Below are 27,186 nucleotides of genomic sequence, written 5' to 3' on the forward strand. Positions count from 1 at the left end.
TATGTCTGAATTCTGTAAATGCTTTTGTGCCCAGTCTGTTGCGATGTTGTCAGGTAATTCTAGTTTAATATCTATTGGGGCTATAAAACTTCAGATTTGATCATGTCTAAAGCTTTATGAACATAAGCATTTGGAATGAAAATAATAGAAAGAGTTCATTCAGTAGGGCCATATGATAAAAAAGATAGGTGTCTTCTTCCTCACCATTATAAGGAGAAAATGAGAACTTCAGTTTCTGGCAGTAGAGACTTTCCCTGCTGGCAAAGCACAGGTAGTAAAATAAACAAATGAAAAAATTTATCGGGTGCCTCCAAGAGTAGGTTGTAAATACTTGAGGGTAATTCTGGGACATTTTAATGATCTCTGCCTTAGACACCTCATGCAATGTGAGTTCTCAGTGTTTTATAAACCATACATGAAAGCACTTATTTTCTGATAAAACTGATTTCCATGTAAAAAATAATGTGTACTGTAAGAAAATAGACAGTATCTTTTTGAAATAGCAACACTGTCTTCATTCATTAGATGTTTTCTGATACCAAGGAAGGGAAAAATGCTTTAATAAAGAATTCTGTTGTGTAGGATGTGTCTGTTCCTGAAGCACATGGAGGTGAAAAATATTTAAAAGCAAATAACCACAGGTTTGTTTTTATATGCAATAATTTCATATTTAAGCGTGTAGTCAGTCTGCTTTAGCTCTTAAAGCTCTGGTTGATTTAGTTTGATGCTATTTTTGCCATAGTAAGATTCACATTTAAAAATTTTGCTATAGATTTGTTTTGTGAGGAAAAACACAAACATGGTGCTCTTGAATTGTAATAACTATGAGTGCCTTTCCTAGTTTATTTCATAGAAAACATACCAAAATTCACAATTTTTATGTATTAGTATTGTGAATGACTTTTTTCTTATTGTCTTTTCAAAGCAATAGAGAAATAACTAAACTACATAGTTTTTTTTTAAAGGATATTTAAGATGTCTTAAGTGAGTTTGCTTTCTGAATTATGCTTTCTCTCCATAAGCATGAAAAATAAGGAATTGACCATAGTCAATGTATTGGTCATGCATATTAGAAAAAGATGCATTAATGCATTGGAATATGACACACTGTGTTTTGAAATTTATCTGATCTTAAGTGTCTTTATCCATAAGCATCTAAAATTAACTTGACTTATCTATTTTCTAATAGATTTTATCAGTGTTGGATAACTTACACGTATTATTTAGTATTTAATGTTATTTTAAGCTTTAAACCATTTAGGAACTTTATCTTATATATTTCCAGAATAATAATTATATAAATTGTTAACTCCTCATTACCCATATCCTCACATCATGAAATGTATGTGAAAATAAATGACGATAAGCTCATAATGACTTTTCTTCTGTACACATTTTTTGTTATTAGCTGATTCATTCAGAATATTTTCATTTGTTTTTCAGGTGTTTGGGGAATTTTCTTCCCTAAATAATAAGAATTTTTAATTATTGCTGTTGTTTACTTCATAGGGTCAAAGAGAATAAGTGATAGTGAAGTCTCTGACTATGACTGTGATGATGGAATTGGTGTAGTATCAGGTAAGAATTTTAGAATTATTTTATAGTATTAAAACTGGAGTACAATTTATCATCATTTACCATAAAAGTAAATAAGTAAAAGAGAAAGAAATAACTCACCTCCTCACCCTCCAAAACAGCCTATGGCAACCTATGACAACTTAAACCCCTGAGTAATCCCAATTGCTGGAACACCTGTACCAATTAGACTGAATAGTCTTGAAAGATGCCAAATACGTAGATCTCAATAAATTTTCTATTTTAAGACAATAATAAGGATTTTACAATAAATTGGAAGAGTTCTTGCATAATTCAGACTTTTTTATACTACACTAATATGGTGGAAAAAAGATGAAATCTTTTTTATGTAACCACCATATCTAAATATGTCAAATATTTAAATGAGAGTTTTTGAAACTTTAAAATTGTTTTTATATTAAATATCACATACAGCTAGATTTTGAAATTATAGTATTGTAGTTTAACGTATTTGCCTCATTTTAAAGTTAGAAATTTATCCAATGATTTAATATTTTAGGTAAGTATATATCTTTTCTCAAGTTCTGATGACAATGTTTACATGTAATATGCTTATTGTAAAAAAAAAGTATTCTATTCCTTTTGAAGTTAAAAAACCTAGTAGATTTCATAATTATGACTAATTTTACTCTAAAGAAAATATATGTAAGACATGCCACAGTTGCATTAGTGATTGATAATTTTTTTTGCCAATTTTTGTTAAAAGTCAGTTAGCATGCCTTTATCACTGTACCACTTTTTAAAAACTCAATGACTGTTTTTTCCCTTTCTTTGTACTAAGGGTGAACAGTATAAGACTACAAAAATTCTTTTCATGTATTATGGTTTAGAAGAGTTAAAACTCATAAAGTAGTTTTGAGAAATATTTCTCATGATCGCTTTCTTGGAGATCATTAAATTTTTTTCCTATTTGTATTCTATTCCTTTGTTATTTGACTATTTCATTTCTTATCTTTTGTAAATATCTAGTCCATCAGGTTTTCTTCATCCAAATTATTTCCATTCAGATCGTTCATCTTGATGCCGTTTTTGGATGTTTCTATCCTTTTATTTTCTGTTTTCAAGATAACAGAGAAGTATTTCTTTATTTAATATGATCATTTTAAGTTTTTCTCTTCTATAAAAGGAATTGTATCTTTTGAAAAAATTGTTTATTTTTCATTTATTTGTGTTAATAGTTTCTGGAATAATTTTTTGATACTACAGAATTGTGTTTAGAAACCCTCCCTAACTCAAAGTGCTCACTCTGGATTCATTAAGTCTCTTAATATGAAAAACATTCTTTCCTGTCTTGACATTATTGTTATTATTATTTTTCCAGTCAGAAACTGTCTGGTGAATCATTTAATGAGACTGAAAAGACTGCCATGAAATATCCTATATTTTGCTATTTTGAAATCCAATGTGATTTTGAGAAATAGATTTTTCATGATATACTACACTTTATTTTTTATTGATTGATTGATTGATTTTTCAGACAGGGTCTCACTCTGTTGCCCAGGCTGGAGTGCAGTAGTGCAATCACAGCTCACTGTATCCTCAATTTCCCCAGGCTCATTTGACCCTCTCACCTCAGCCTCACCAGTAGCTGGGACTACAGGTGCACACTACCTAGTGTGTGTACTGACTAGGGTCACTAACTAGGGCACCTTACCTATTGTCTGTACTAACTAGGACTAACTAGTCCCTTATTTTTTCTAAGCCCAGTTAAATTTTGGATATACTACACTTTAACAATACCTTTAGTACTCAAAAATTAGTATGATGGTATTGTAGTTTCTGAAATTATGGTACATGTAGTTTTTTTTTCATAACCCATCACTTTAGTAAATGCTGTAGGAATTACATTTACGTAAGACTTATGATAACCAAGACTTAAACATATATTCATTCTGTTAAATATTTTTCTTACATTTCTTCTTTATGGCCTTTTCATTTTACAGCTCTAATATTGAGTTTTAATAGAGAATAAATGCTTTAATCAGTAGCTTATCAAATAATGTAAGGGCCACCAGATAAAATAAATAATATATTTTCTGGGTAAAGCAACCCACATGTGAAATGCAGTGTATACATGTACAAAATGCACACCCCCACCTCTCTTAATAATATTTAAGCACATAGTATGAGTCAATAAACCAGCAAAATCTATTGATAGTTTGTTGCTTATATGCAGAGATTTCTTTCCAATTGCACATTGAATAAGGTCAAATTCAGAGTATCAATTACAATCATTCATAATAAACCTGAGCTATCAAAATTGTTCTTAAGTAGGAACTGTTTCGACTAACTTATTCAGTTTTTCTAAGCTTGCAAGGCAGATGTCTCAAAAACTAACTATGCCAGTAGTAATATTTTGCATGTGTTTTTTTAAATTTTAGGACAGCATTAGGTTTATAGCAAAATTGAGAGGAAGGTATACAGATTTCCCATATGTCTTCCTACCCGAACACATTCATACCCTCTCCCATTATCAACCTCCTCCACCAAACTGGTATGTTTGTTACAACTGATGAACCTACTTTGACACATCATAATCACCCATGGTCCATAGTTTACACTGGGGCTCACTCTTGGTGTCAAACATTCATTGGGTTTGGACAAATGGATAATGACATGTATCTATCATTATATTATCATGCAGAATATTTTCACTGCCTTAAAAATTCATCTTTCCCTTTCTCCTAACCCCTGGCAATTATTGATCTTCTTACTGTCTCCATAGTTTTGCCTTTTCCAGAATGTCATATAGTTGGAATCATATAGTTTGTAGCCTTTTAGACAGGCATCTTTCACTTAGTAATATGCTTTGTCTTTTCATGGTTTGATAGCTCATTTATTTTTAGTGCTGAATAATATTCCACTGTCTGGATATACCACAGTTTGTTCATTGATTCATCTACTGAAGGGCATCTTAGTTGCTTCCAAGCTTTGGCAATTATAAATAAAGCTGCTATAAACATCTGTGTGCAGGTTTTTGTGTGTACATAACTTTTCAACTCCTTTTCGCAAATGCCAACCAGCACAATTGCTGGATCGTATGGTAAGAGTATAGTTTTGTAAGAAACTTCCAAAACATCTGTACCATTTTGCTTTCCCATCAGCAATGAATAAGAGTTCCTGTTGTTCCACATCTTGCCAGCATTTGGTGTTGTCAGTGTTCTGACCATTCCAGTGGGTGTATAGTGGTATCTCATTGTTTTTGTTTGCATTTCCCTGATGACATATGAGGTTAAACATCTTTTCATATGCTTATTTGCCATCTATTTAATTTCTTCGATGAGGTGTCTGTTCAGGTCTTTGGCCCATTTTTTTTTTTAATTGGGTTGTTTGTTTTCTTGTTGTTGAGTTTTAAGAGTTCTCTGTATATTTTGGACAACAGTCCTTTATAAAATGTGTCTTTTACAAATATTTTCTCTCTTCTGTAAAGCAGGAATTCTCTTGACATTGTCTTTTGCAGGGCAGTTTTAATTTCAGTGAAATTCAGGTTATTAATTATTTCTTTCATCAATCATGCCTACACTATTATATCTAAAAATTTATCACAATACCCAAGGTTATTTATGTTTTATCCTATGTTACCGTGTAGGAGTTTTATTATTTTGCATTTTATATTTACATATATGATGCATTTTGAGTTAAATTTTTGAAGAGTGTAATGTCTGCGTCTAGGTTCCCTTTTTTGCATGTTGACATCCAATTGTTCCAGCACCATTTGTTGAAAAGACCATCATTGCTCCATTGTATTGCTTTTGCTTTTATGTTGCCAGAGATCAGTTCAATATATTTATATCAGCTTATTTCTAGGCTGTCTATATGTTCCATTGATTTATTTGTCTATTCATTGACCAATCAGTACCACAGTGACTTGATTACTGTAATTTCATTGTAAGTATTGAAAAGTCAGTGTCAATTCTCCAACTTTGTTCTTCTCCTTCAATACTGTGTTGAATCTTCTGTCTTTTGCTTCTCCATATGAACTCTGGAATCTGGTTATTAGACTCCACAAATTGATATGCTGAGATTTTGACTGAGATTGCTTTGAATCTGTAGGTCAAGTTGGGAAGATTGGACATCTTGACAATATTGAGTATTTCTTTATATGGAATATCTATTTATTTAGTTCTTTTTTATTTCATTCATCAGAGTTTTGTTATTTTTCTCATGTAGATCTCATATATATTTTGTCAGATTATACCTAAGTATTTCATTGTTGGGGACTTGGGGACTGCTAATGTAAATGGTGTTGCATTTCTAATTTCACTTGTTCATTGCTCATATATAGGAAAGTTATTGACTTTGGAATATTAACCTTATATCCTACAACATTTCTATACTCACTTATTAGTTCCTGGAGCTTTTTGTTTATTTGTTTCAATTCTTTTGTGTTTTTACATCGACAATCATGGCATCACAAAAAGAGTTTTATTTCTTTCTCCCTAATCTGTATGCATGTATTTTCTTTTCTTTCTTATTGAATTATCAAAGTACTTCCAGTACAGTGTTGAATGCAAGTGGTGAGAGTGGACATACTTACCTTGTTTCTGATCTCAGTGGGAAAGTTTTGAGTTCTTTTTTTACTGGTAAATATGATGTTAGCTGTAGGATTTTTTTTGTAGATATTCTACATCCGCTTGAAGAAGATCCCCCATATTCCTAGTGTACTGGGAGTTTTTAGTAAATTCAGGATGTTGTCAGATTGTCTCTTCTCCATCTATTGATTTAGTCATGTGATTTTTTTTATAGCCTGATGATGTGGTGGATTACATTAAATGATTTTGAATGTGGAACCAGCTTTGGGTATCCAAGATTAATCCCATTTATTGTGTATAATTCCTTTTATACATTGTTGGATTCAGTGTGCTAACATTACATTGATAATTTTTGCATTGATGTTCATGAGAGATATGTTCTTTTCTTTTAATGTCTTTGTCTGGTTTTGATATTGAGGTAATACTGGCCTTATAAAATGAGTTAGAGAGTAGTCTCTCTGGTTCTGTTCTCTGAAAGAGATTGGAGAAAAGTGGAATAATTTCTTACTTAAATGTTTGGTAGAATTCACCAGTGAACCCATCGGGACTTTGTTGCTTTCCATTTTAGAAGGATATTAACTATTGATTCAATTTATTTAATAGATGTAGGCCTGTTCAGGTTGTCTATTTTTGTTTGAGTTTGACATAACTGTGTCTTTCAAGGAATTGGTCTAGTTTCATCTACATTATCAAATTTGTGGGCATAGAGTTTTCATAATATTCTTTTATTATCCTTTTAATGTCCATGGGATCTGTAGTGATGTCCCCTTTTTCATTTCTGATGTTAGCAATTTTTATATCCTCTTTCTCTTAATTAGCGTGGCTAGAGGCTAATTTATTCTATTAATCTTTTCAAAGAACCAGATTTTGGTTTTGTTGATTTTCTCTATTGATTTTCTGTTTTCAATTTTATGGACCCTAATTCTACTATTTATTTTCTTTTTTTTTTTTTTTTTTTAGTAGAGACGGAGTTTCACCGTGTTAGCCAGGATGGTCTCAATCTCCTGACCTCGTGATCCGCCCGTCTTGGCCTCCCAAAGTGCTGGGATTACAGGCGTGAGCCACTGCGCCTGGCTAACTGCTTACTTTGCATTTAATTTGCTCCTCTTTTTCTATATTTCTGAGATAGAAATTTAGATTATTGATTTTAGGTATTCCTTTTTTTCTAATATACATATATATTCAGTACTATAAATTTTCTTGTAAGTGCTGCTTTCACTGCATCCCACAAATTTTGATAAATTGTTTTCATTTTTATTTATTTAAAGATATTTTTAAATTTCTCTTGAGATTTCTTTCTTGCCCCATGTGTTATTTAGAAGTATATTATTTAATATGCACATACTTGGGGATTTTGCAGTTGTGTTTCTGTTACTGCTTTCTAATTTATTGTCATTGTAGACTCAGAGCAGCATTGTATGTTTTAAAAATTAATTTGCTAAGGTGTGTTTTATAACCCAGAATATGCTCTATTTTAGTGAATGTTCCAGGTGAACTTAAGAAGAATGTGTATGCTGCTAATTTTTGATGAAGTAGTCCATAAATGTTGATTATATCCAGTTGATGGTGTTTTTGAGTTCACTTATCTTCTTACTGATTTTCTGCCTGCTTGATCTGTTTTTTTGTTTGTTTGTTTGTTTTGAGATAGAGTTTCACTCTTGTTGTCCAGGCTGGAGTGCAACAGTGCGATCTCAGCTCACCGCAACCTCTGCCTCCCAGGTTCAAGTGATTCTCCTGCCTCAGCCTCCCAAGTAGCTGGGATTACAGGCATGTGCCACCATGCCTGGCTAATTTTTTTTTGTATTTTTAGTAGAGACAGGATTTCTCCATTTTGGTCAGGTGGGTCTCGAACTCCTGACCTCACGTAATCCACCAGCCTCGGCCTCCCACAGTGCTGGGATTACAAGCATGAGCCACCATGTCCAGCCTGTTTGTTTTGCTTTTTGAGACAGGGTCTGGCTCTATCACCCAGGCTGGAATGCAGTGGTGCAATCTTGGCTTACTGCAACCTCTGCGTATCAGGCTAAAGCGGATCTGTTCATTTCTGACAGAGGGGTGTGGTAATCTCCAACTGTAATGGTGGATTCTTCTATTTCTCTATGTCCTTCTATCAGTTTTTGCCTGACATATTTTGATACTCTTCTTGCTAGAGGTATACACATTGTGAATTGTTATGTCTTCTTGAAGAATTGGCTCCTTTATCTTTATGGAATGTCCTTCTTTATTCCTGATAACTTTTTTGCTGTCATGTCAGCTTTGTCTAAAATTAGTGTACCTGCTTCTGCTTTCTTCCTACTCCTGCCTTTTTTTTTTTTTTTTTTTTTAAACAGAGTCTGGCTCTGGCTCTGTCACTTAGGCCCCCGGCTGGAATGCAGTGGTACAATCTCAGCATACTGCAGACTCCACCTCCTGGGTTCAAGCAATTCTCCCATCTCAGCCTCCTGAGTAGCTGAGACTACAGGCATTGCCACCACATCTGGCTAATTTTTGTATTTTTAGTAAAGATGAGGTTTCACCATGTTGGCCAAGCTGGTCTCAAACTCCTGACCTTAGGTGATCTGCCCACCTCAGCCTCCCAAAGTGCTGGGATTATCATGCCCTGCCTACTCCTGACTTCTTTTGATTAGTATTACCATAGTACTTTTTTTTCCATTCATTTAATTTATATGATTGTTTTCATTTAAAGTGGGTTTCTTATATAGTTGAGCCTCTTTTTTTAATTGACTCTGACAGTCTCTTTTAGTTAGTGCGTTTAAGTGAGTTACATTTAAAATGATTATTGATATAGTTGGATTAATATCTACTGTTTTTGTTACTGTTTTTCTTTGTTTATTTTTGTCTTCTATTCTTTTTCTTTTTTTTTTTTTTTTTTAATTGAGGATTTCATGTGATTCTGTTGTCTTTCCTTCCTTGGCATATCAGTTATACTTCTTTTCCCTACCTTTTTTTGGGTAGGTATTCTAGAGTTTGTAGTAGCCATTTGCAATTAATACAAGTCCGCTTTCAAATAATTCTTCATAGGTAGTGTTAGTATCATATACTTAGAAAATCCCAATTTCTTCCTCCCACTTCTTGTATCATTGCTGTCATTCATTTGACTTAAATTTAAGCATACATAATTGAATACATTGTTGCTATTATTACTTTGAATAAATTCTTATCTGTTAGATAAATTAAGAATAAGAAAAATAAAAATTTTCAATTTTACTTTCATTTATTCCTTCTTCAGTGTTCTTTCTTTCAATATGTAGCTTTGAAATTCTGAGCTATGTCTTTTTCCTTCTCTCTAAAAAAAATCAGTTTAATATTTCTTGTAATATTGTTCTACTGGCAACAAATTCCAAATTTTTGTTTTGTCTGTGAAAGTCTCTTTCTCCTTCACTTTTGAAGGATAATTTCACAGGTCATAGGATTCTAGGTTGGTGGTTTTTTTCTCCCAAGCCTTTAAATATTTCACTCCACTCTCTTCTTACTTGCTGCGTAGCTTCTCTAGAAAAATCATTTGTAATTCTTATCTTTGTTCTTCTATAGAGGAGTGTTTTTTTCTTTTTCTCTGTCTTCTTTCAATAGTTTTTCTTTTTTCTCTCTGTTGTTGTTATTATTTTGCATTTGTCCTGCTTGGTGTTCTCTGAGCTCCCTAGATCTGTGGTCTGTGGCTTGGTTCCTGACATTAATTTGGGGAAATTTTCAATCATTATTCTTTCAAATCTTCTGTTTCTTTCTCTCTTTCTTCTCTATCTGGTATTCTCATTACAAATATGTTATACCTTGTGTAGTTGTTCTACAATTCTTGAATGTTCTTTTCTGTTATTTTTTCAGTCCTTATTCTCTTTGCTTTTCAATTTTTGAAGTTTTTATTGACATATCCTCAAGTTCAGAGATTCTTTTCTCAGCTGTGTTCAGTCTGCTAATAAGCCCATCAAAGGCATTCTTCGTTTCTATTACAGGTATTTCTTTTATCTCTGGCATTTCTTTTTAGCTCTTAGAATTTCTGTCTTTCTGCTTACATTGCTCATCTGTTCCTGCAAGCTGTCCACTTTGTTTATTAGAGCCCTTCATATATTAATCATAGTGGTTTTAAATTCTCAGTCTTATAAATCCAGCATTCCTGCTATATCTGATTCTGACACTTGCTCTTTTTACCCAAATTGTTTTTGCCTTTTGGTATGTAATTCTTTCTCTCTTTCTTCCTTCCTTTCTCTTTCTTTCTTTCTTCCTTCCTTTCTCTTTCTTTCTTTCTCTCTTTCTCTCTTTCTTTCTGTCTCTGTCTCTCTCTCTCTCTCTCTCTCTCTCTCTTTCTTTCTCTGTTTCTTTTTTTGACAAGGGCTCACTCTGTCACCCAGGATGGAGGGCAGTGGCACTATCCCAACTCACTGCAACCTCTGCCTCCCAGGCTCAAGTGAGTCTCCCCGCTTCAGCCTCCTTACTAGCTGGGACCATAGGTGTGCACCATCGTGTCCAGTTAGTTTTTGTATTTTTTAATAGAGACAGGTTTTCTCCATGTTGCCCAGACCGGTCTTCAACCCCTGGCCTCAAGTAATCTACCTGCCTTAGCCTTCCAAAATGGTGAGCCACCATCCCCAGCCTGTAATTGTTTTTTCTTGATAACTTTTTATCGATAGGCAGACATGATGTGCTGGTTAAAAGAAATTGATATAAATAAGCCTTTAGTAATGTGCTGGTAAGGTGGGGAAAGGGAAGCATTCTATATTCCTATAATTAGGTCTCAGTCTTAGTGAACCTGCGGATTGTGAAAATTACAAGTGGTTCTCGTTTTTTCCCTCCTCCCTTAGGTGGAACAAGATGGTTAGAGTGGGCTGGAATTGTTTCCTTCTCCTGTGTGGAAGGCAAGAGTGGACTAGATTTGGGTATTTCCCTTCTCCCAGGTTGGTTAGGCTTTAGTTAATTAGTTTCCCCTGAGGGAAAGTCTTGTTAAGAAAAGCAAAGCATTCTGGAGTATTTCAAAATGGTTCCTGTTTCCCTCTCCCTCCCGGAAACAAGAGGAGATTTTTCTTCAATATTTACTGTGGGAACCTGGTGGAGTTCCTAGAGGTAAGTCTAACAATATTGTAGAAGACCTAAATGACTGGGTTCCCGTGGAGCTTATAACTCTCAGACTTGTTCTTAACTGATCCTCTAGCAATTTGTCATTTGAAGGTCAAGTTTTCCTACTCTGGCACTGGTTCCCACACTGCTTTCACCTCATGAGTATCTTCTCCAAAAGCTGTGACTCCCTGTTTTCACCTATCTGTCTCTTCAATCTTGGGGGCAGTTGTTTGCCCTGTGTCATCCCTCTTTTACAGATCCAAGAAAATTTGTTGCTTTTTCAGTCTGTTCAGCTTTTTATTTGTTGTTAGGACAGAGTGAAAACACTACAAGCTCCTTAGAAACTAGAAGTTCCTCCATGTGTTCTTTATTTGGCTTATTCTGATACCAAGTCTTTTTAAGTCAGAAGTAACTTTGACATTTGCATTGTTAATATTCTTTAAAGTAAGTTGAAACTTTGATATGGAAATTTTTCCCAAGTTAGCAATTCTAGGCATGGAGTTTGCCCCGATAGTATACTGAGCAACAGGAATGGGAATGGTTATAGACCATCCCTTTTAACCTATTGATGCACTTCACAACTTGAATAGACTACATATAGATAAAATACCAAATCTAGTCATGTAAAATTTTAGAATTATTTTCTACTGTGACCTGAAACAATACATACAAATGTAAATAATTTCTTTCCCATTGAAAAGGTTGAGGATTTAATTATGTCTAATTTTGGAGAGATACTTGTATATTTATTTTTAATCTCCATGTGACTGCATCATTTGAGTTCTTGAAGTAACTTCTCCTTTTCTCAGTAGTATCTCTTAAAGTCAGTAACCAGACTTCTTTTCTATCTATGTATGTAATCTTTCCTTGGGTTATAATGATGATCTTTTTATAAATGACTTTCAAATGTTTAGCAACAGTCCTAACATCTTTCTCAAGATTCTTTTCAACATATTTAATATTTGACCTATGCAACTGAAACTACCCTCATTCCCCTTCTCCAAACTAGTCAACCTCAATAAACTTTTCTTACTCTTATCTTAGTAGTATAGTTTTTTTGTTTTTTTGTTTTTTGTTTTTCCTTTTGAGACAGAGTCTTGCTCTGTGGTCCAGGCTGGAGTGTAGTGGTGTGATCTTGGCTCACCACAACCTCCACCTCCTGTGTTCAAGCAATTCTTCTGCCTCAGCCTCCTCAGTAGCTGGCATTACAGGCACGTGCCACCATTCCCAGCTAATTTTGTATTTTTAGTAGAGATGGGATTTCACCATTTGGCCAGTCTGGTCTTGAACTCCTGACCTCAAGGGATCTTCCCACCTTGGCCTCCCAAAGTGCTGGAATTACAGGCATGAGCCACCATGGCCAGCCAGTAGCATACTCTTGACTTCCTAATAGGCTAAATTAAAAAGTTAAGGTGCATTAATTGTTGCTCTTTTTTTGCTTTTTTATCTAGTCACAAAATGTAATTGATTCATGTTGGCATGGCCTGAACTCTATTCTTGGATCTTTCCTCTATCTTACTCCTTCTTGTAGTGATCTCAAGTCTGTTTAAAGTCCCATGCCTTTAAATAGTTATCTATATGCTAAAACTCCCAAATGTATATCTCCAGTCAATTCTACTTATTTTTTCTTTAAATCTTTATAGTTTACTGCCCACCTGACATCTTCACTTGGAAATGTAGTAGATATCTCCAGCTTAACATGTCCAAAACTAAACTTTTGATCCTTTCCACCAAACCATGTCATTTGATAACTTCATTCTTCTCCTTGAGTCAGAATTTTAGATTTGTTCTTGTCTCTTCTTTTTCTCTCTTGTCTCTCAAATCTTTCACAAAATTGTCTTTACTGCTATGCCTTCAAAATACATCCACTTCCATAATCTCCATTATCCTAGTTCAAGCTGCTGTTATTGCATGTATGATTTACTACCTTGTCTAGCCTTAAGCAAAAGTTAAAGCATGCACAATTTCTGCTTAAAACCCGCTAATGGGTTAAAATCACTCAGATTAAATGCCAAAATGTTTGCAATAATGTACAAGCCTCTACATAATCTTCCTTCTTCCCTCCAAATGTCTCCAGTATCTGCCCTTCATCACTTGCTCCACTCCAAGCACCCTATCCTCCTTGCTGTTCTGTGAACATGTGAGATGCACTGCTACCTTGGGGCCTTTTCACTTGTCTTGGAACCCTTCTCTCTGTGTTTATCAGCTTGGAAAAACATCTCATTCAATTCTTTCTGAAATGTCACCTTCTCAATTTGTGTTATCTAGTCTAACCACCCTATATAAAATTACAAAATGTCCTCCTCTTCTGGTATTTTGATTTTCCTTTTCCTTGTTCTATTTTACTAAATGTATAGTATATATAGCCACTAGCTGTATGTGGTTATTTAAATGAACTTAAAATAAACATGTTTAAATTTTAGATTCTCACTATACCATCCAGATTTCAAATGCTCAATAGTCATGTATGTCTAGTGGCTACCAAATTGGACAGCACTGATAGAAGAACATTCCATCATTTTAGAGTTCTGTTGGACAATACTGTTCTAAGTTTTATAGGAACAATTAATCTTGTTGCAATCTCTCTAACCTTCAGTATGAATTGTATACTGATGTCAGCTTCATCTTCCTAAAGTATTACTTCCATCATCAGAGCAGAATGTAGTATTGGGACACAGTGAGAGGACTGGAGTCAGAAATATCTTCTTTTAAGTCTCAACCCTGGTATTTGACACTTAATTTAGATTTTTTTACCTCTGTTTTCTCAAATGAAAATGGAGGTAATATCTTCTTGGCAGAGTTGTTTTCTATTATATAGTGTATGTGTTCCTGGGAAAACCTTGTGCTGTGCAAAATCATGGACTAAAAACAACAGAGCTCTGGAAAAAAAAGGTTAGGAAAGACCATTCAAAACTCATGCAGCTTTGAAAACTGAAGAGTAAAAATTAAAATAACACAATTAAAAAGTCATGTTAAATTTTAAGCAATAAAAATATTTACTATATAATAGGAGTCTAAAATAAAATGAAGGTATCTAGATGAAAGTAGTATATCTAGATGGAAAGAAGGATAAGTCTGCAAAGTTATGAACTCAAGGGGACCATCCACAAACACCAGTAAAGACTCACTCAGTACATATATCTACGACAGAGTTTGTGACCAAAGAGCCAAAAGGAGGAACATGAGATTCTTGGGATGAATGGGCATTGTGTGCAGTTCTGTATTTCTCTGGTTTGCTGCATCCCACTGTGTTAGTGTACTTTACATTCAGCTGCAATTATTTGGAAGTTGTAGTGGACACTGTTGATGTTCCACCCTTATCCCCTTTACCAGCTCGTTTACTCATCCAGTTACGGGGAGTGTTGGTTGTTAACAACTCACAGCTGTCCCTCTCTCTGGAGAATTGCCTGGTCAAATGGGAACCACCTCATCCATAAGGTTAAACACCTTGCCGACTCTCCACTGGCAGTCTTTAGCCAGTGAGTGGCTAGCACAGGAGTACAAAAATCCAGGCCTCTTACCTCGAAGTCAGACCAACCCTGGGCAATTGTTCATGTTTCAGAGCATACAATTGGATCAGACTGAGAATACATCATTGCTTAGTTTCTTCCCTTTTTTCTTACCCTATTCTGCTCTTCTCCTTTTTCCTGAGGACACTACTTCACTTATCTATGTGTATGTGAATCGTTGTTTCTAGGGAATCTAATGTGAGATAATACTGTAAAACATTATCAGAATAGGAAATATCACATATGAACAGTTGTTTCTGAGTTATTTCTGAAGCAAATGTCATAACAGAACACTTTTTTAAAGTGCATAGCAGGGTTCCTAGCACATAGTAAAACATCAATTAATAATAACCACAAAGAGTATGATGAAGATAATGGTGGTGGTGGTGATAATATTACTTCCTGCTCAGAAATTTTCAGGCTCTTTCCATTACCAACCTCATGATGTTTTAGATATCTACAACTTGAGTCAAACTTACTTTTCCTGCTCATTTCCATACTGCTGCCCCACATTGAACTGTTGTTTTTCTGCCAACTTAGAAGTCCTTCTACTTTCCTTCCATCTGTCCACAATACCATTGCTTTCTAGTACTCTTTTAGATAGTATCTCTTCTAATATTCTTTGTGTAAATGTGTCAAATCATTGGGCTGTTACTTTCCTCTGATTTGTCATATTTTTATTCTCAGACTTCTACTGTATATCAGCCCTGTCATATACTGTAAGAAAAATGGTAGCCAGGTGCAGTGGCATGGGCCTGTGGTTCCAGCTACTTGGGAGGCTGAGGTGGAAGGGTCATTTGAGGCTAGCCTAAGCAACATAGTGAGACCTCCATCTCATTTAAAAAAAAAAAAAAAAAAAGCAAAAGCCATTTACACATGTACTACAAATGGTATTCGGGGTGTTTTCTAAAACTTTCATCACTTAAAGAAATGATCTTAATGTTTAGGAGTTTTTTATGAGCTTAATAATTTTAAATAACAATTGTTAAGAATTATTTGAAGCTTTTCTAGGTCATTGAAGAGATGAAAATATTTTTAGAATAAATTTGAGTCTTTTATTGGAGATGATTAACTGTATGTAAAATTTTAGTCTAAGTTTATATAAAAGCTTTACCCAGCACAATGCCTTAGATATAGTAACTATTTAAATATTTGGATATCTGTCATTCCTTTTTAATTTATGTATTCATAAAATGTTTTGTCATAATATTATGGTTTATCCTTTATACTTTAATATATTAGAAGTCTTTCAACTTCACCAACATTTTGTTTTTGAGTAAAGTACAAAAGATACAAAGGACTTAGTGTATTTATATAACTATAATATTCATTAATTTTATACCTTTAGATTATCGACGTGATGGTCGAGATCTTCAAAGCTCAACATTGTCAGTGCCAGAACAAGTAATGTCATCAAACCATTGTTCACCATCAGGGTCTCCTCATCGAGTAGATGTTATAGGAAGGACTAGATCATGGTCACCCAGTGTCCCTCCTCCACAAAGGTAAGATAGACTACTCATTTTATTTGTAGGGTGGCTGTATTACTCAGACGGACAAAACTAATAGGATATATGTATATATGAAAGGGAGTTATTAGGGAGAATTGGCTCATGTGATTATAAGACAAAGTCCCACCGTAGGACTTCTGCAAGCTGAGGAAGGGAGAAGCCAGTAGTGGCTCAGTCTGAGTGTCAGTCCATTTTGAAAGCCTTAAAACCAGGGAAGCTGACAGTGCAGCCTTCAGTCTGTGGTCAAAGGCCTGAGAGCCACCAGCAAGCCACCGGTGCAAGTTCCAGAGTCCAAAGGCCAAAGAACCTGGAGTTGGGTATCCAAGGGCAGGAGGAGTGAAAGGAGTCAACCAGCACAGGAAAAAGAAAGAAGAAGCCAGAAAACTTAGCAAGCAAGGTTATCCCACCTTCTTCACCTGCTTTGTTCTAGCTACATTGGCAGCTGACTGGATGGTGGATTGGGTGGGTCTCCCTCTCCCAGTCCACATATTCAAATGTCAGTCTCCTCTGGCAACATCCTTACAGACACACCTAGAAACGATACTTTACCAGCCTAGGCATCTTTCATTCCATTCAAGTTGACACCTAATGTGAACCATCACAATGGCATTATAGACCTATTTATCACGTATCATTAATAATCTCTAAAGATAAGAGATTCTTGTGGAAAAATAATTTAAGGAAAAACAAGATGGTTTTATTTATTTAAGGAAAAACAAAATGCTATTCAAGGAAAAACAAGATGCTATACAATAACCTGCATAATGAGAGTAAAATGAAATATGACTTATTTTGTAATTTTAGACAACCGATATGTTATTTTATTTTAAGAGTTCAAAATAACTCAGAAGAACCAGTTTTCAATCACATATTGATGTGAGTATATCTAGGTAGAACCAACTAATTATATTCATGAATGATATAGATAATTGGTAATTTAATATATAGGAAAAAATGAAAATTTGACTGATGTTTAAAATTAGTAACAAATAACAGAATAATAATTTTTTTCTTTTTTTTTTTTTTTTTTTTTTTGAGACAGAGTCTTGCTCTGTCCCCAGGCTAGAGTGCAGTGTTGCGACCTTGGCTCACTGCAGCCACCGCCTCCTGGGTTCAAGCGAGTCCCCTTCCTCAGCCTCCCGAGTAGCTGGGATTACAGGCCCACACCACCATGCCCAGCTAATTTTTTGTATTTTAATAGAGATGGGGTTTCACCATGTTGGCCAGGATGGTCTTGATCTCCTGATCTGGTGATCTGCCTGCCTTGGCCTTCCAAAGTGGTGGGTTTACAGGTGAGAATAATAATTTTTAAAAGCATGTGCAGTGGGACGAATGGCTTAGAAAATCTGCAGCTAGCAGTCTTACACTTACTAGAAATCTCTGATTAACCCGGTTAAGTACAGACAAGCTTAATGGAATAAGAATCATGGAAATAATAGGTGAAGCTAACAAGAAATATGTGCATAATTTACATTGTACATACTTGGAATGTTTAAGAAATTTTGACTGGTTAGAATGACACACTTATACATCCTATTTTAAATAAATAATTGAGTATTTGACTAAGAATTTTAATTGAGTCTTAATTTTACACAGAATATTGGAATGTCTAAGAGAGCTTTAGATTTATTATGTTTGAAGGATATAAGCCACTAAAATAAGATTTATGTAACTTAGACAATTGCAGAAATTGAAAAGAATATCTGATTTTTTTTTTTTTTTTTTTTTTTTTGAGACGGAGTCTCGCAGTCACCCTGGCTGGAGTGCAGTGGCCGGATCTCAGCTCACTGCAAGCTCCGCCTCCCGGGTTCACGCCATTCTCCTGCCTCAGCCTCCCGAGTAGCTGGGACTACAGGCGCCTGTCAACTCGCCCGGCTAGTTTTTTCTATTTTTTAGTAGAGACGGGGTTTCGCCGTGTTAGCCAGGATGGTCTCGATCTCCTGACCTCGCGATCCACCCGTCTCAGCCTCCCAAAGTGCTGGGATTACAGGCTTGAGCCACCGCGCCCGGCCGAATATCTGATATATTAAGTTGATGAACATAGTTTAAAATGTTTGAAGATGTTGAATTAACAAAGTTTATAAATGGGACCAAAATTATTAAACATTTTTTTAAAAGTACTTAACTGTGGTACACTTATCAATATAATAACATGTGTAATCTGAAATTTAAAGTTTGAGAACTAGTTTTAAATTTGTAACTTTAATAAACTGAACCCTACCATCCTCTAGGAAAATAAAAGAATGCCTATGTACGAGGAAAAACAACAATGTTTTTGTTCTTTGTACACTCTACTCAACACAGAACACCTTTGTGACCAGATTTGTGGGGATTTTTTCCCACACCAAGCACTTGCCAGCAGATAGCACCTAAGAATCCTATAATTCAGTTCAATTCTGACAGTATACTCGAAATTGTATCAGATTTCACATGTTAAAGGGTTAAAGGCTCAGTCCCACAAGACTGTCCCCTACTTCAAATGCCAATTGCAAGTCCCAGATTGTGACCTATCCAGTTATAAATTGGAGTTTCCATAGCCCCTCTCCTTAATTTGATAGTTTACTTGGACAGCTCACAGAACTCAGTTAAACACTTTAATTATGTTTACCAGTTTATTATAAAAGACATTTTTAAAAATGCAGATGAAGAAATGCGTAGGATGAGATTTGGGCAACATGGAAGCTCATCAAATCTTGTTCAAAAGTTTCTATAGAGTTTAATTTCCAGCCCTCAACCCTCTTTCTGTAGGTCAGTAGGTGGGGCTGAAAGTTCCAGCCCTGTAATCACTTGGTCTCTCTGTAGACTGGTCCCATCAAGAGGATATCCAGGGGACCCACCCTTAGCAATCATTAGCATAAACTCAGAAGTTATCAGAGGGGATCAGTAACAAAAGACACTCTATCACTTAAGAAATTCCAATGGTTTTAGGAACTCAAGACAAAGACCAAATGTGTTTCATATTATATCACACTTTACTTTTATCAGGTAAAGAACATTTGAACAGTCCAATAGAAGATAGGAATATCTATCTTTTTAGATATCTACTGTTTTAGATCAGATTATGTTTCATATGATAGAAAGCCCATCATAACAGGAGCTCAAACATAAAGTGTTTATTCCATGATGAAACAGAAGTGTGTAATTAGACAATCCAGGGCAAAAATGTTAGCTTAAAAAAAGCCATCATTGATAAATTATAGAGAGAAGTAACATTTTTAAAATACAAGTAACCTTATCATTCCTAAAATAAGATCCACTAACATATCACTCATAAGCAATGTCCTTAAAAGAACACAGAGAATATGAAAACAAAGGCATGAAAAAATATAATAAATATATATCAACTAAAAGGAAAGTAAGATCCCAATTTCAATCAGAAGAATAAAATGAATGCAATGTCAAAAGTGTCATAAAGGACAAAGAAATATATGTTCTAGGAAAAATTACTGAATTCAAAATATATAACCATTACTACCACTTTGAATTAGACAGTCTGTACTTTGCACAAAGACTGGACCAAAAGCCAAGAAAGGGCCAAACTGTAGCTAGAATTTTGCTCAATTGTATGCTCATAAGACCATTTCTGTAAAGAAGCAGTACTTTTTCAAATTTGCCCTAAGGCATTATAAAAACTAATAAAAATACCTGGGTGTAATGATCATGGACAAATTTGTTCCTTAACATATAAAGAGCTTCTAAAGATAGGAAGCAACAACTGGTAGGGTTATAGAAAGAAATAAATAAACAATTTTAGTTGGAGGTTTTAACATATCTCTAACAGAAATCAATAATCAGGCCCCCCCCCAAAAAAAAATTAGCAATGACTTAGAAGGTTTGAATAATGTCAAATTTGTTGTGTGACTCAACTATGCTATATTTTGTGCATATATCTTTTTGTGTATCTCAATATAAAATTACATACCATTAAAGCAAAGAATATAAATTATTTTTAACACAACATAACTTTACAAAAATAACTGGTAACAGAAACTCATTAAAAAGTAAACCTCAATAAATCCCAGATAAATCATTTTCTCTGAATATTATTCAATAAACTTATAAAGCAATTTTGCAAAGATAGTTTTTAAATTCCTATAACTTAGCTAAAATACTGTGAAATAACTTTTGATTATAAGTGAAATAATTGAGATATTAGGAAATATTAGGATTGAATGACAAATGAAAATGATGCAAGCATTTGTGGGACACAAGCAGTATTTAGGAAATTTTTATCTTAAAGGATATTTATCAAAAAATAGGAATGCTTCAAAATGATGAAATAGGATATTACCTCACAACTGTTAGAATGGCTCTTATCAAGAGGCAAAAAATAATATGAGATGGCAAGGACGTGGAGAAAAGGGAACCCTGGTACACTATTGATTGCAATGTAAACTAATACAGTCATTATTTAATGAAAACAATATGGAGGTACCCGCCAAAAATTAAAATGGAACTACCATATGATTCAGTAGTTTCACTACCGAGTATCAAAGGATATGAAATCAGTATGTCAAAAAGATACCTGTGAGGGGACAAAGCAAGATGGTGGAATACCTACATCATTCATATCTTCACAGGAATACCAAATTTTACCAGCTATCTGCACACTGAAAAGCACTATCACAAGACCCAAAAATCAGGTGAGCAAACACAGTACCTGGTTTTAACTTCATATGATTGGAAGTGACATTGAGGAGGGTTGGAGAGACGACAGTCTTGAATCACCAATGCCATCCTTCTCCTATCCCCCACCAACAGTTGTTCAACGTGGAAAGTCTGTGCATTTGGGAGAGGAAGAGCGCAGTGACTGGGGAACTTTATATTGAACTCAGTGTTGCCCTGTCATAGCAGAGAGCAAAGCTGTGCTGGGCTCGGCCAGTGCCTGGATATGGAGGGAGCATTTGGACCAGATTTAGCCGTAGAGGAATCACCCATTCCATCAGTCAGAACTTAAGTTTCTTAGCAAGCCATGCCATAGTGGGACAAAGTGCTCTGGAGTCCTAGGTAAACTGGAAAGGACACAAAGACTAGAACTCCTAGGCAGCACCTAGTGCTGGGCTGGGCTCAGAGCCAGAGGACTAGGGTGGCACATGACCTAAGGAGATATCAGATGGCATGGCTAAAGAAGTGCTTGTACCACTGCTCCTCCAACCCCAGACAGTACAACTCACTGCAATTAAAGTGTCTCCTTCCTTCTGTTTAAGGGGAGGAGAGGAAAGAGTAAAGAGGGCTTTGTCTTGCATTTTGGATACCAGCTCAGCCACAGTAGGAGAGGGAACTAGGCAGAGTCATGAAGCCCCCATTCCAGGCCCTAGCTCTGGCATATTTCTAGACAAACACGAGCCAAAAGGAAGTTGCTGCCTTGAAAGGAAGGACTCAGTCCTGCAGGATTAATGTCCTGCTGAATAAAGGCCCCCTGGGCACTGAATAACCAGCAGTGATACCCAGAAACTATGCTGTAGGGCATTGGGCTCTGAGATGTGCAGGCTTCACGGGTGACTCAGCACATTCCCACCTGTGGCGGCTATGATGAAAGACTGCTTCTGTTTGAGAAAAACAGAGGGAAAACTAACATGACTTTGTCTTGCACCTTAGATGTCAGCTCAGTCACAGTGGGTTAGAGCAACAGGCCCATGGAGTCCCTGAGTACAAAGTTAGTATAAGCTTAGCATTTCTGTACCTGCCCTGGGCCAGAGGGGAGCCTATTTCCCTAAGAGGTGAGTCACAGGCCTGGCAGCATTCACCACAAACTGACAGAAGAAACCTTGGGCTTTCAGTGAACATTGCAGTGGCCTGACAGAACCCCCTTGTGAGCCAGTGGTGGTAGATCCCACAGGGAGAGGCTCTTCTGCCTGTGGAAAGGGGAGGGAAGAGCAGAAAGGACTTTATGGTGTAGTTTGAGAGCCAGCTTAGCCACAGTAGAATAGAACATTAGGCAGATTTCTAAGGTGTTTGACTCCAATCCATAGCCCCCAGATAGCACCTGTGGATCTGCTCAGGGCCTAGGGGAACTTACCACCTTGAAGAGAAGGACCCAAACCTGGCTGGCTTTGCCATCTGGTGATTGTAGAGCCCTAGGACCTTGAGTGAACATAGGCAATAGTAGCTAAGTAGTGGTTACAGTGGGCCTTGGGTAAGACCCAATGCTGTTCTGGCTTCAGGTCTGACCCTGTACAGAACCAGTGGTGGTAACCACAGGGGTGTTTGCATCACCACAACCCCAGTTCCAGGCAGCTCAGCAGAGAGAGAGAAAGAGATTCCATTTGTCTGGGAGAAAATAAGGGAAAAGAATAAGAGCCTCTGGTGATCCAGAGAATTATTCTGGATCTTATCAAAGACCACCAAAGTGGTAACTCTATGAGTCTGCAAAAAACAGCATTATTGGGCTTGGGGCCCAAGTCCCTTTCAATACCTGGGAAACCTTCCCAAGAAGGATGGGCACAACAAGCCGAGGCTGCAATAAATACCTAACTCTTCAATGCCAAGACACCAAAGACATCTATAAGCATCAGGATCATCCGGGAAAACATGACTTCTCCAAAGGAACTAAATAAGGCACCAGGGACCAATACTTGAGAAACAGATGTGACCTTTCAGATAGAAAATTCAAAATTGCTGTTTTGAGGAAACTCAGTGAAATTCTATATAACACAGAGAAGGAATTCTGAATTCTATGGTAAATTTAACAAAGAGATTGAAATAATTAAAAATAATCAAAGAGATATTCTGGTGTTGAAAAATGCAATTGAAATACTGAAGAATGCATCAATGTCACTTAAGAGCAGAATAGATCAAGCAGAAGAAAGAATTAGTGACCTTCAAGAGGCCATTTGAAAATGCAAAGAGCAAACAAAAGAAAAACAAATAAAAAACAGTGAAGCACACCTACAAGATCTAAAAAATAGACTCAAAAGAGCAAATCTAAGAGTTACTGACTTTAAGATAGATAGAAAACAATACAAAAGATCAATGAAACGGGTTTTTTTTTTAAATAAACAAAATGGACAAACCTTTAGCCAGACTAACAGAGGAAAAAAGAGAGAAGACCCAAATAAACAAAATCAGAGATGAAGAAGGACACATTACAACTGATACCACAGAAATTCAAAGGATAATTAGTGGCTACTGCGAGCAACTATATGCCAATAAATTGGAAAATATAGAAGAAATGCATAAACTCCTAGACACTTACTAGATTGAGCCACGAAGAAATCCAGTAGCTAAACAGATCAATAACAAATGACAAGATCAAAGCCATAATGAACAGTCTCCCAGTAAAGAAAAACCTGAACCCAATGGCTTCAATGCTAAATTCTAACAAACTTTTAAAGAAGAACCAATACCAAATCTACTCAAACTATTTCAAAAAATAAAGAAGGAGGGAATACTTCCAAACTCATTCTACAAGGCCATTATTACTTTGATACCAAAAGCAGACAGACGCATTAAAAAAAAAAAAAAAACTATAGGCCAATATCTCTAATGAATATTGATGCAGAAATCCTGGAAACAAAACAAAACAAAACAAAAAAACTAGGAAACCGAATTCAACAATACATTAAAAAGGTCGTTCATCATGACCAAGTAAAATTTATCTCTGGGATGCAAGGATGATTCAACATACACAAGCCAATTAATGTGATATATCATCAGAATGAAGTACTAAAACCATATGATTATTTTAATTGATGCTGAAAAAGCTTTTGATAAAATTCAATATCCTTTCAAGATAAAAACCCTCAAAAAACTGGGGATACAAAGAACATACCTCAACATGATAAAAGCCATATACAACAGACTCACAGCTAGTATCATACTGAATGCGGACAAACTGAAAGCCTTTCCTCTAAGATCTGGAACACAGCAAGGATGCCGTGAATAAGAGTGAATACCACTCTTATTCAACATAGTACTGGAAGTTCTAGCTAGTGCAATCAGGCAAGAGAAATAAATAAAGGGCATCTAAATTGGAAAATTAGAAGTCAGGTTATTCTTGCTTGCAGATGACATGATCTTATATTTGGAAAAACCTAAAGACTCCACCAAAAACTATTCGAACTGATAAATTCAGTAAAGTTTCAGGATACAAGATCAACATACAAAAATCAGTAGCATTTCTATATGGCAACAGTGAAAAATCTGAAAAAGAAATCAAGAAAGTAATTCCATTTATAACAATCACAAATAAAATTAAATACCTAGAAATTGACTTAATGAAAGAAATGAAAGATCTCTACAATGAAAACTAAAACACTGGTGCAGGAAATTGAAGATGACACACACAAAAATAGAAAGATATTTCATATTCATGGATTGGTATAATCAATGATGTTAAACTTTCTATACTACCCAAAGCAATCTACAGATTCAGTGCAATCCTTATCAGAATACCAATGGTATTCTTCACAGAAATTGGAGAAATAATTCTAAAATTCATGTGGAGCCACAGAAGACCCAGAATAGCCAAAACTGTTCTGAGCAAAAAGAACAAAACTGAAGGAATCACATTCCCTTCTTCAAATTATGCTACAAAGCTATAGTAACTGAAAAAGCATGATACTGCCATAAAAACAGACATATAGACCAGTGGAACACAATAGAGAACCCAGAAGCAAATCCATACACCTACAGTGAACTCATTTTTGACAAACATGCCAAGAGCATACATTAGAGAAAGGAAAGTCTCTTCAATAAATGATGCTGGGAAAACTGGATATCTATATGAATAATAATGAAACTTGACCCCTATCTCTTGCCATATACAAAAATCAAATTAAAATGGATTAAAGACCTAAATCTAATATCTCAAACTGTGAAACTACTACAAGAAAACATTCAAGAAACTCTCTGGGGCATTCATCTTGGCAACAATTTCTTGAGTAATACTGCACACACAGGCAAACAAAGCAAAAGTAGACAAAAGGGTACGGTGGCTTACGCCTGTAATCGTAGCATTTTGGGAGGCTGAGGCGGGCAGATCAGGAGGTCAGGAGATCGAGACCATCATGGCTGACATGGTGAAACCCCGTCTCTATTAAAAAAAAAAAAGAAATTAGCCGGGCATGGTGGCGGGCGCCTGTAGTCCCAGCTACTTGGGAGGCTGAGGCAGGAGAATGGCATGAACCTGGGAGGCAGAGCTGCTTGCAGTGAGCCGAGATCGTGCCACTGCATTCCAGCCTGGGTGACAGAGTGAGACTCTGTCTCAAAAAAAAAAAAAAAGTAGACAAAAGGGATCGTATCAAGTTTAAAAGCTTCTGTACAGCAAAGGAAATAACAAAATGAAGACACAACCCACAGAATGGGAGGAAATATTTGCAAAGAAACTATCCATCTGAAAAGGGATTAATAGCCAGAAAGTATTAGGAATTCAAACAACTTTATAGGAAAAAAATTCCAATAAGCCAGTTAAAAAGTGGGTAAAAGATTTTAATAGAGATTTCTCAAAAGAAGACATACGAATAGTAACCAGGCATATCAGAAGATTCTCAACATCACTGATCATCAGAGAAATGCAAATCAAAACTGCAATGACATATTATCTCACCCCAGTCAAAATGGCTTATATCCTAAAACAATAACAAATGCTGGCAAATATGTGAAGAAAAGGGAACCCTTGTACACTATTGGTTGGTATGTAAATCAGTACAACCACTATGGAGAACGGTTTGGAGGTTCCTCAAAAAACTAAAAATAGAGCTACTATATGATCCACCATCCCACTCCTTGGTATATACCCAAAAGAAGGGAAATCAGTATATCAAAGAGATATTTGCACTGTTATGTTTGTTGAAGTACTGTTCACAATAGCCAAGATCTGGAAGCAACCTACATGTCCATCAGCAGATTAATGGACACAGAAATTGTATTTATACATGATGGAGTACTATTCAGCCAGAAAGAAATGAGATCCTGTCATTTGTAACAACATGGATGGAACTGGAGGTCGTTATGTCAAGTGAAATAAGCCAGGCACAGAAACACAAACATTGCATGTTGTCACTTATTTGTGGGATATAAAAATCAAAACAATTTAACATATGGAGATGGAGACTAGTAGGATGATTACCAGAGGCTGGGATGGGTAGCGGGGGTGAAGGGGATGTGGCGATGGTTAATGGATACAAAGAGTGGAAATAATAAATAGAACCTAGAATTTGATAGCACAACAAGGCAACTATAGTCAAAATAATTCAATTGTACATTTAAAAATAACTAAAAGAGCATAATTGGGGCCAGGCACAGTGGCTTACACCTGTAATCCCAGCACTTTGGGAGGCCAAGGCAGATGGTTCATGAGGTCAGGAGTTCGAGACCAGCCTGGCCAATATGGTGAAACCCCATCTCTACTAAAAATACAAAAATTAGCCGAGCGTGGTGGTGCACGCCTATAGTCCCACCTACTTGGAAGGCTGAGGCAGGAAAATCGCTGAAATCCGGGAGGTGGAGGTTGCAGTGAACCAGGATTGCACCACTGCACTCCAGCCTGGGCAACAAAGCAAGACTCTGTCTCAAAAAAAGAAAAAAAAAAAAAAGAGTATAATTGGATTCTGTGTAACACAAAAGATAAATGCTTGAAGGGATGGATTTCCCATTTTCTGTGTTGGGATTATTAGGTATTCTGTGCCCTTATCAATATATCTCCTGTACTCCATAAATACATACACCTATTATGTACTCACAAAGTTAAAAAATTAATATTTAAAAAGATATCTGCACTCCCATGATCATTGCAACATTATCCACAACAGAATTGATATGGAATGAAACTGTCATCAACAGATATACAGGTAATAAAAATGTTAATATACACAATGAAATACTATTCCAACTTTTAAAAAGAAGAAAATTCTCTCATTTCTGACAACATAGTTGAACCTAGAGGTCATTATGTTAGGTGAAATAAGCCAGGTATAAAAAACAGATACCAGATGATCTAACTTATATGTAGAATCTAAAAAGTTGCAGTCTCTGAAACAGAGAAAAGAGCCT

The 27,186-nt window shown here is 35.7% G+C and overlaps 1 protein-coding gene across 9 annotated transcripts in view; it reads left to right on the forward strand.

Moving 5' to 3' along the window:
• RIMS2 (regulating synaptic membrane exocytosis 2) overlaps positions 1–27,186 on the forward strand; it is a 586,897-nt gene that overhangs the window by 280,173 nt on the left and 279,538 nt on the right. For all 9 annotated transcript variants that reach the window (XM_033203197.1, XM_033203206.1, XM_033203199.1 and 6 more), the window contains 2 exons: positions 1,510–1,578; positions 16,032–16,188. In XM_033203197.1, the coding sequence (XP_033059088.1) occupies positions 1,510–1,578; positions 16,032–16,188 (226 nt within the window). The remainder of the gene's footprint in view (positions 1–1,509; positions 1,579–16,031; positions 16,189–27,186) is intronic.

The sequence above is a fragment of the Trachypithecus francoisi genome, unplaced genomic scaffold (assembly GCF_009764315.1).
Source record: "Trachypithecus francoisi isolate TF-2019V2 unplaced genomic scaffold, Tfra_2.0 Lachesis_group7, whole genome shotgun sequence".
Taxonomy (NCBI): Eukaryota; Metazoa; Chordata; class Mammalia; order Primates; family Cercopithecidae; genus Trachypithecus; species Trachypithecus francoisi.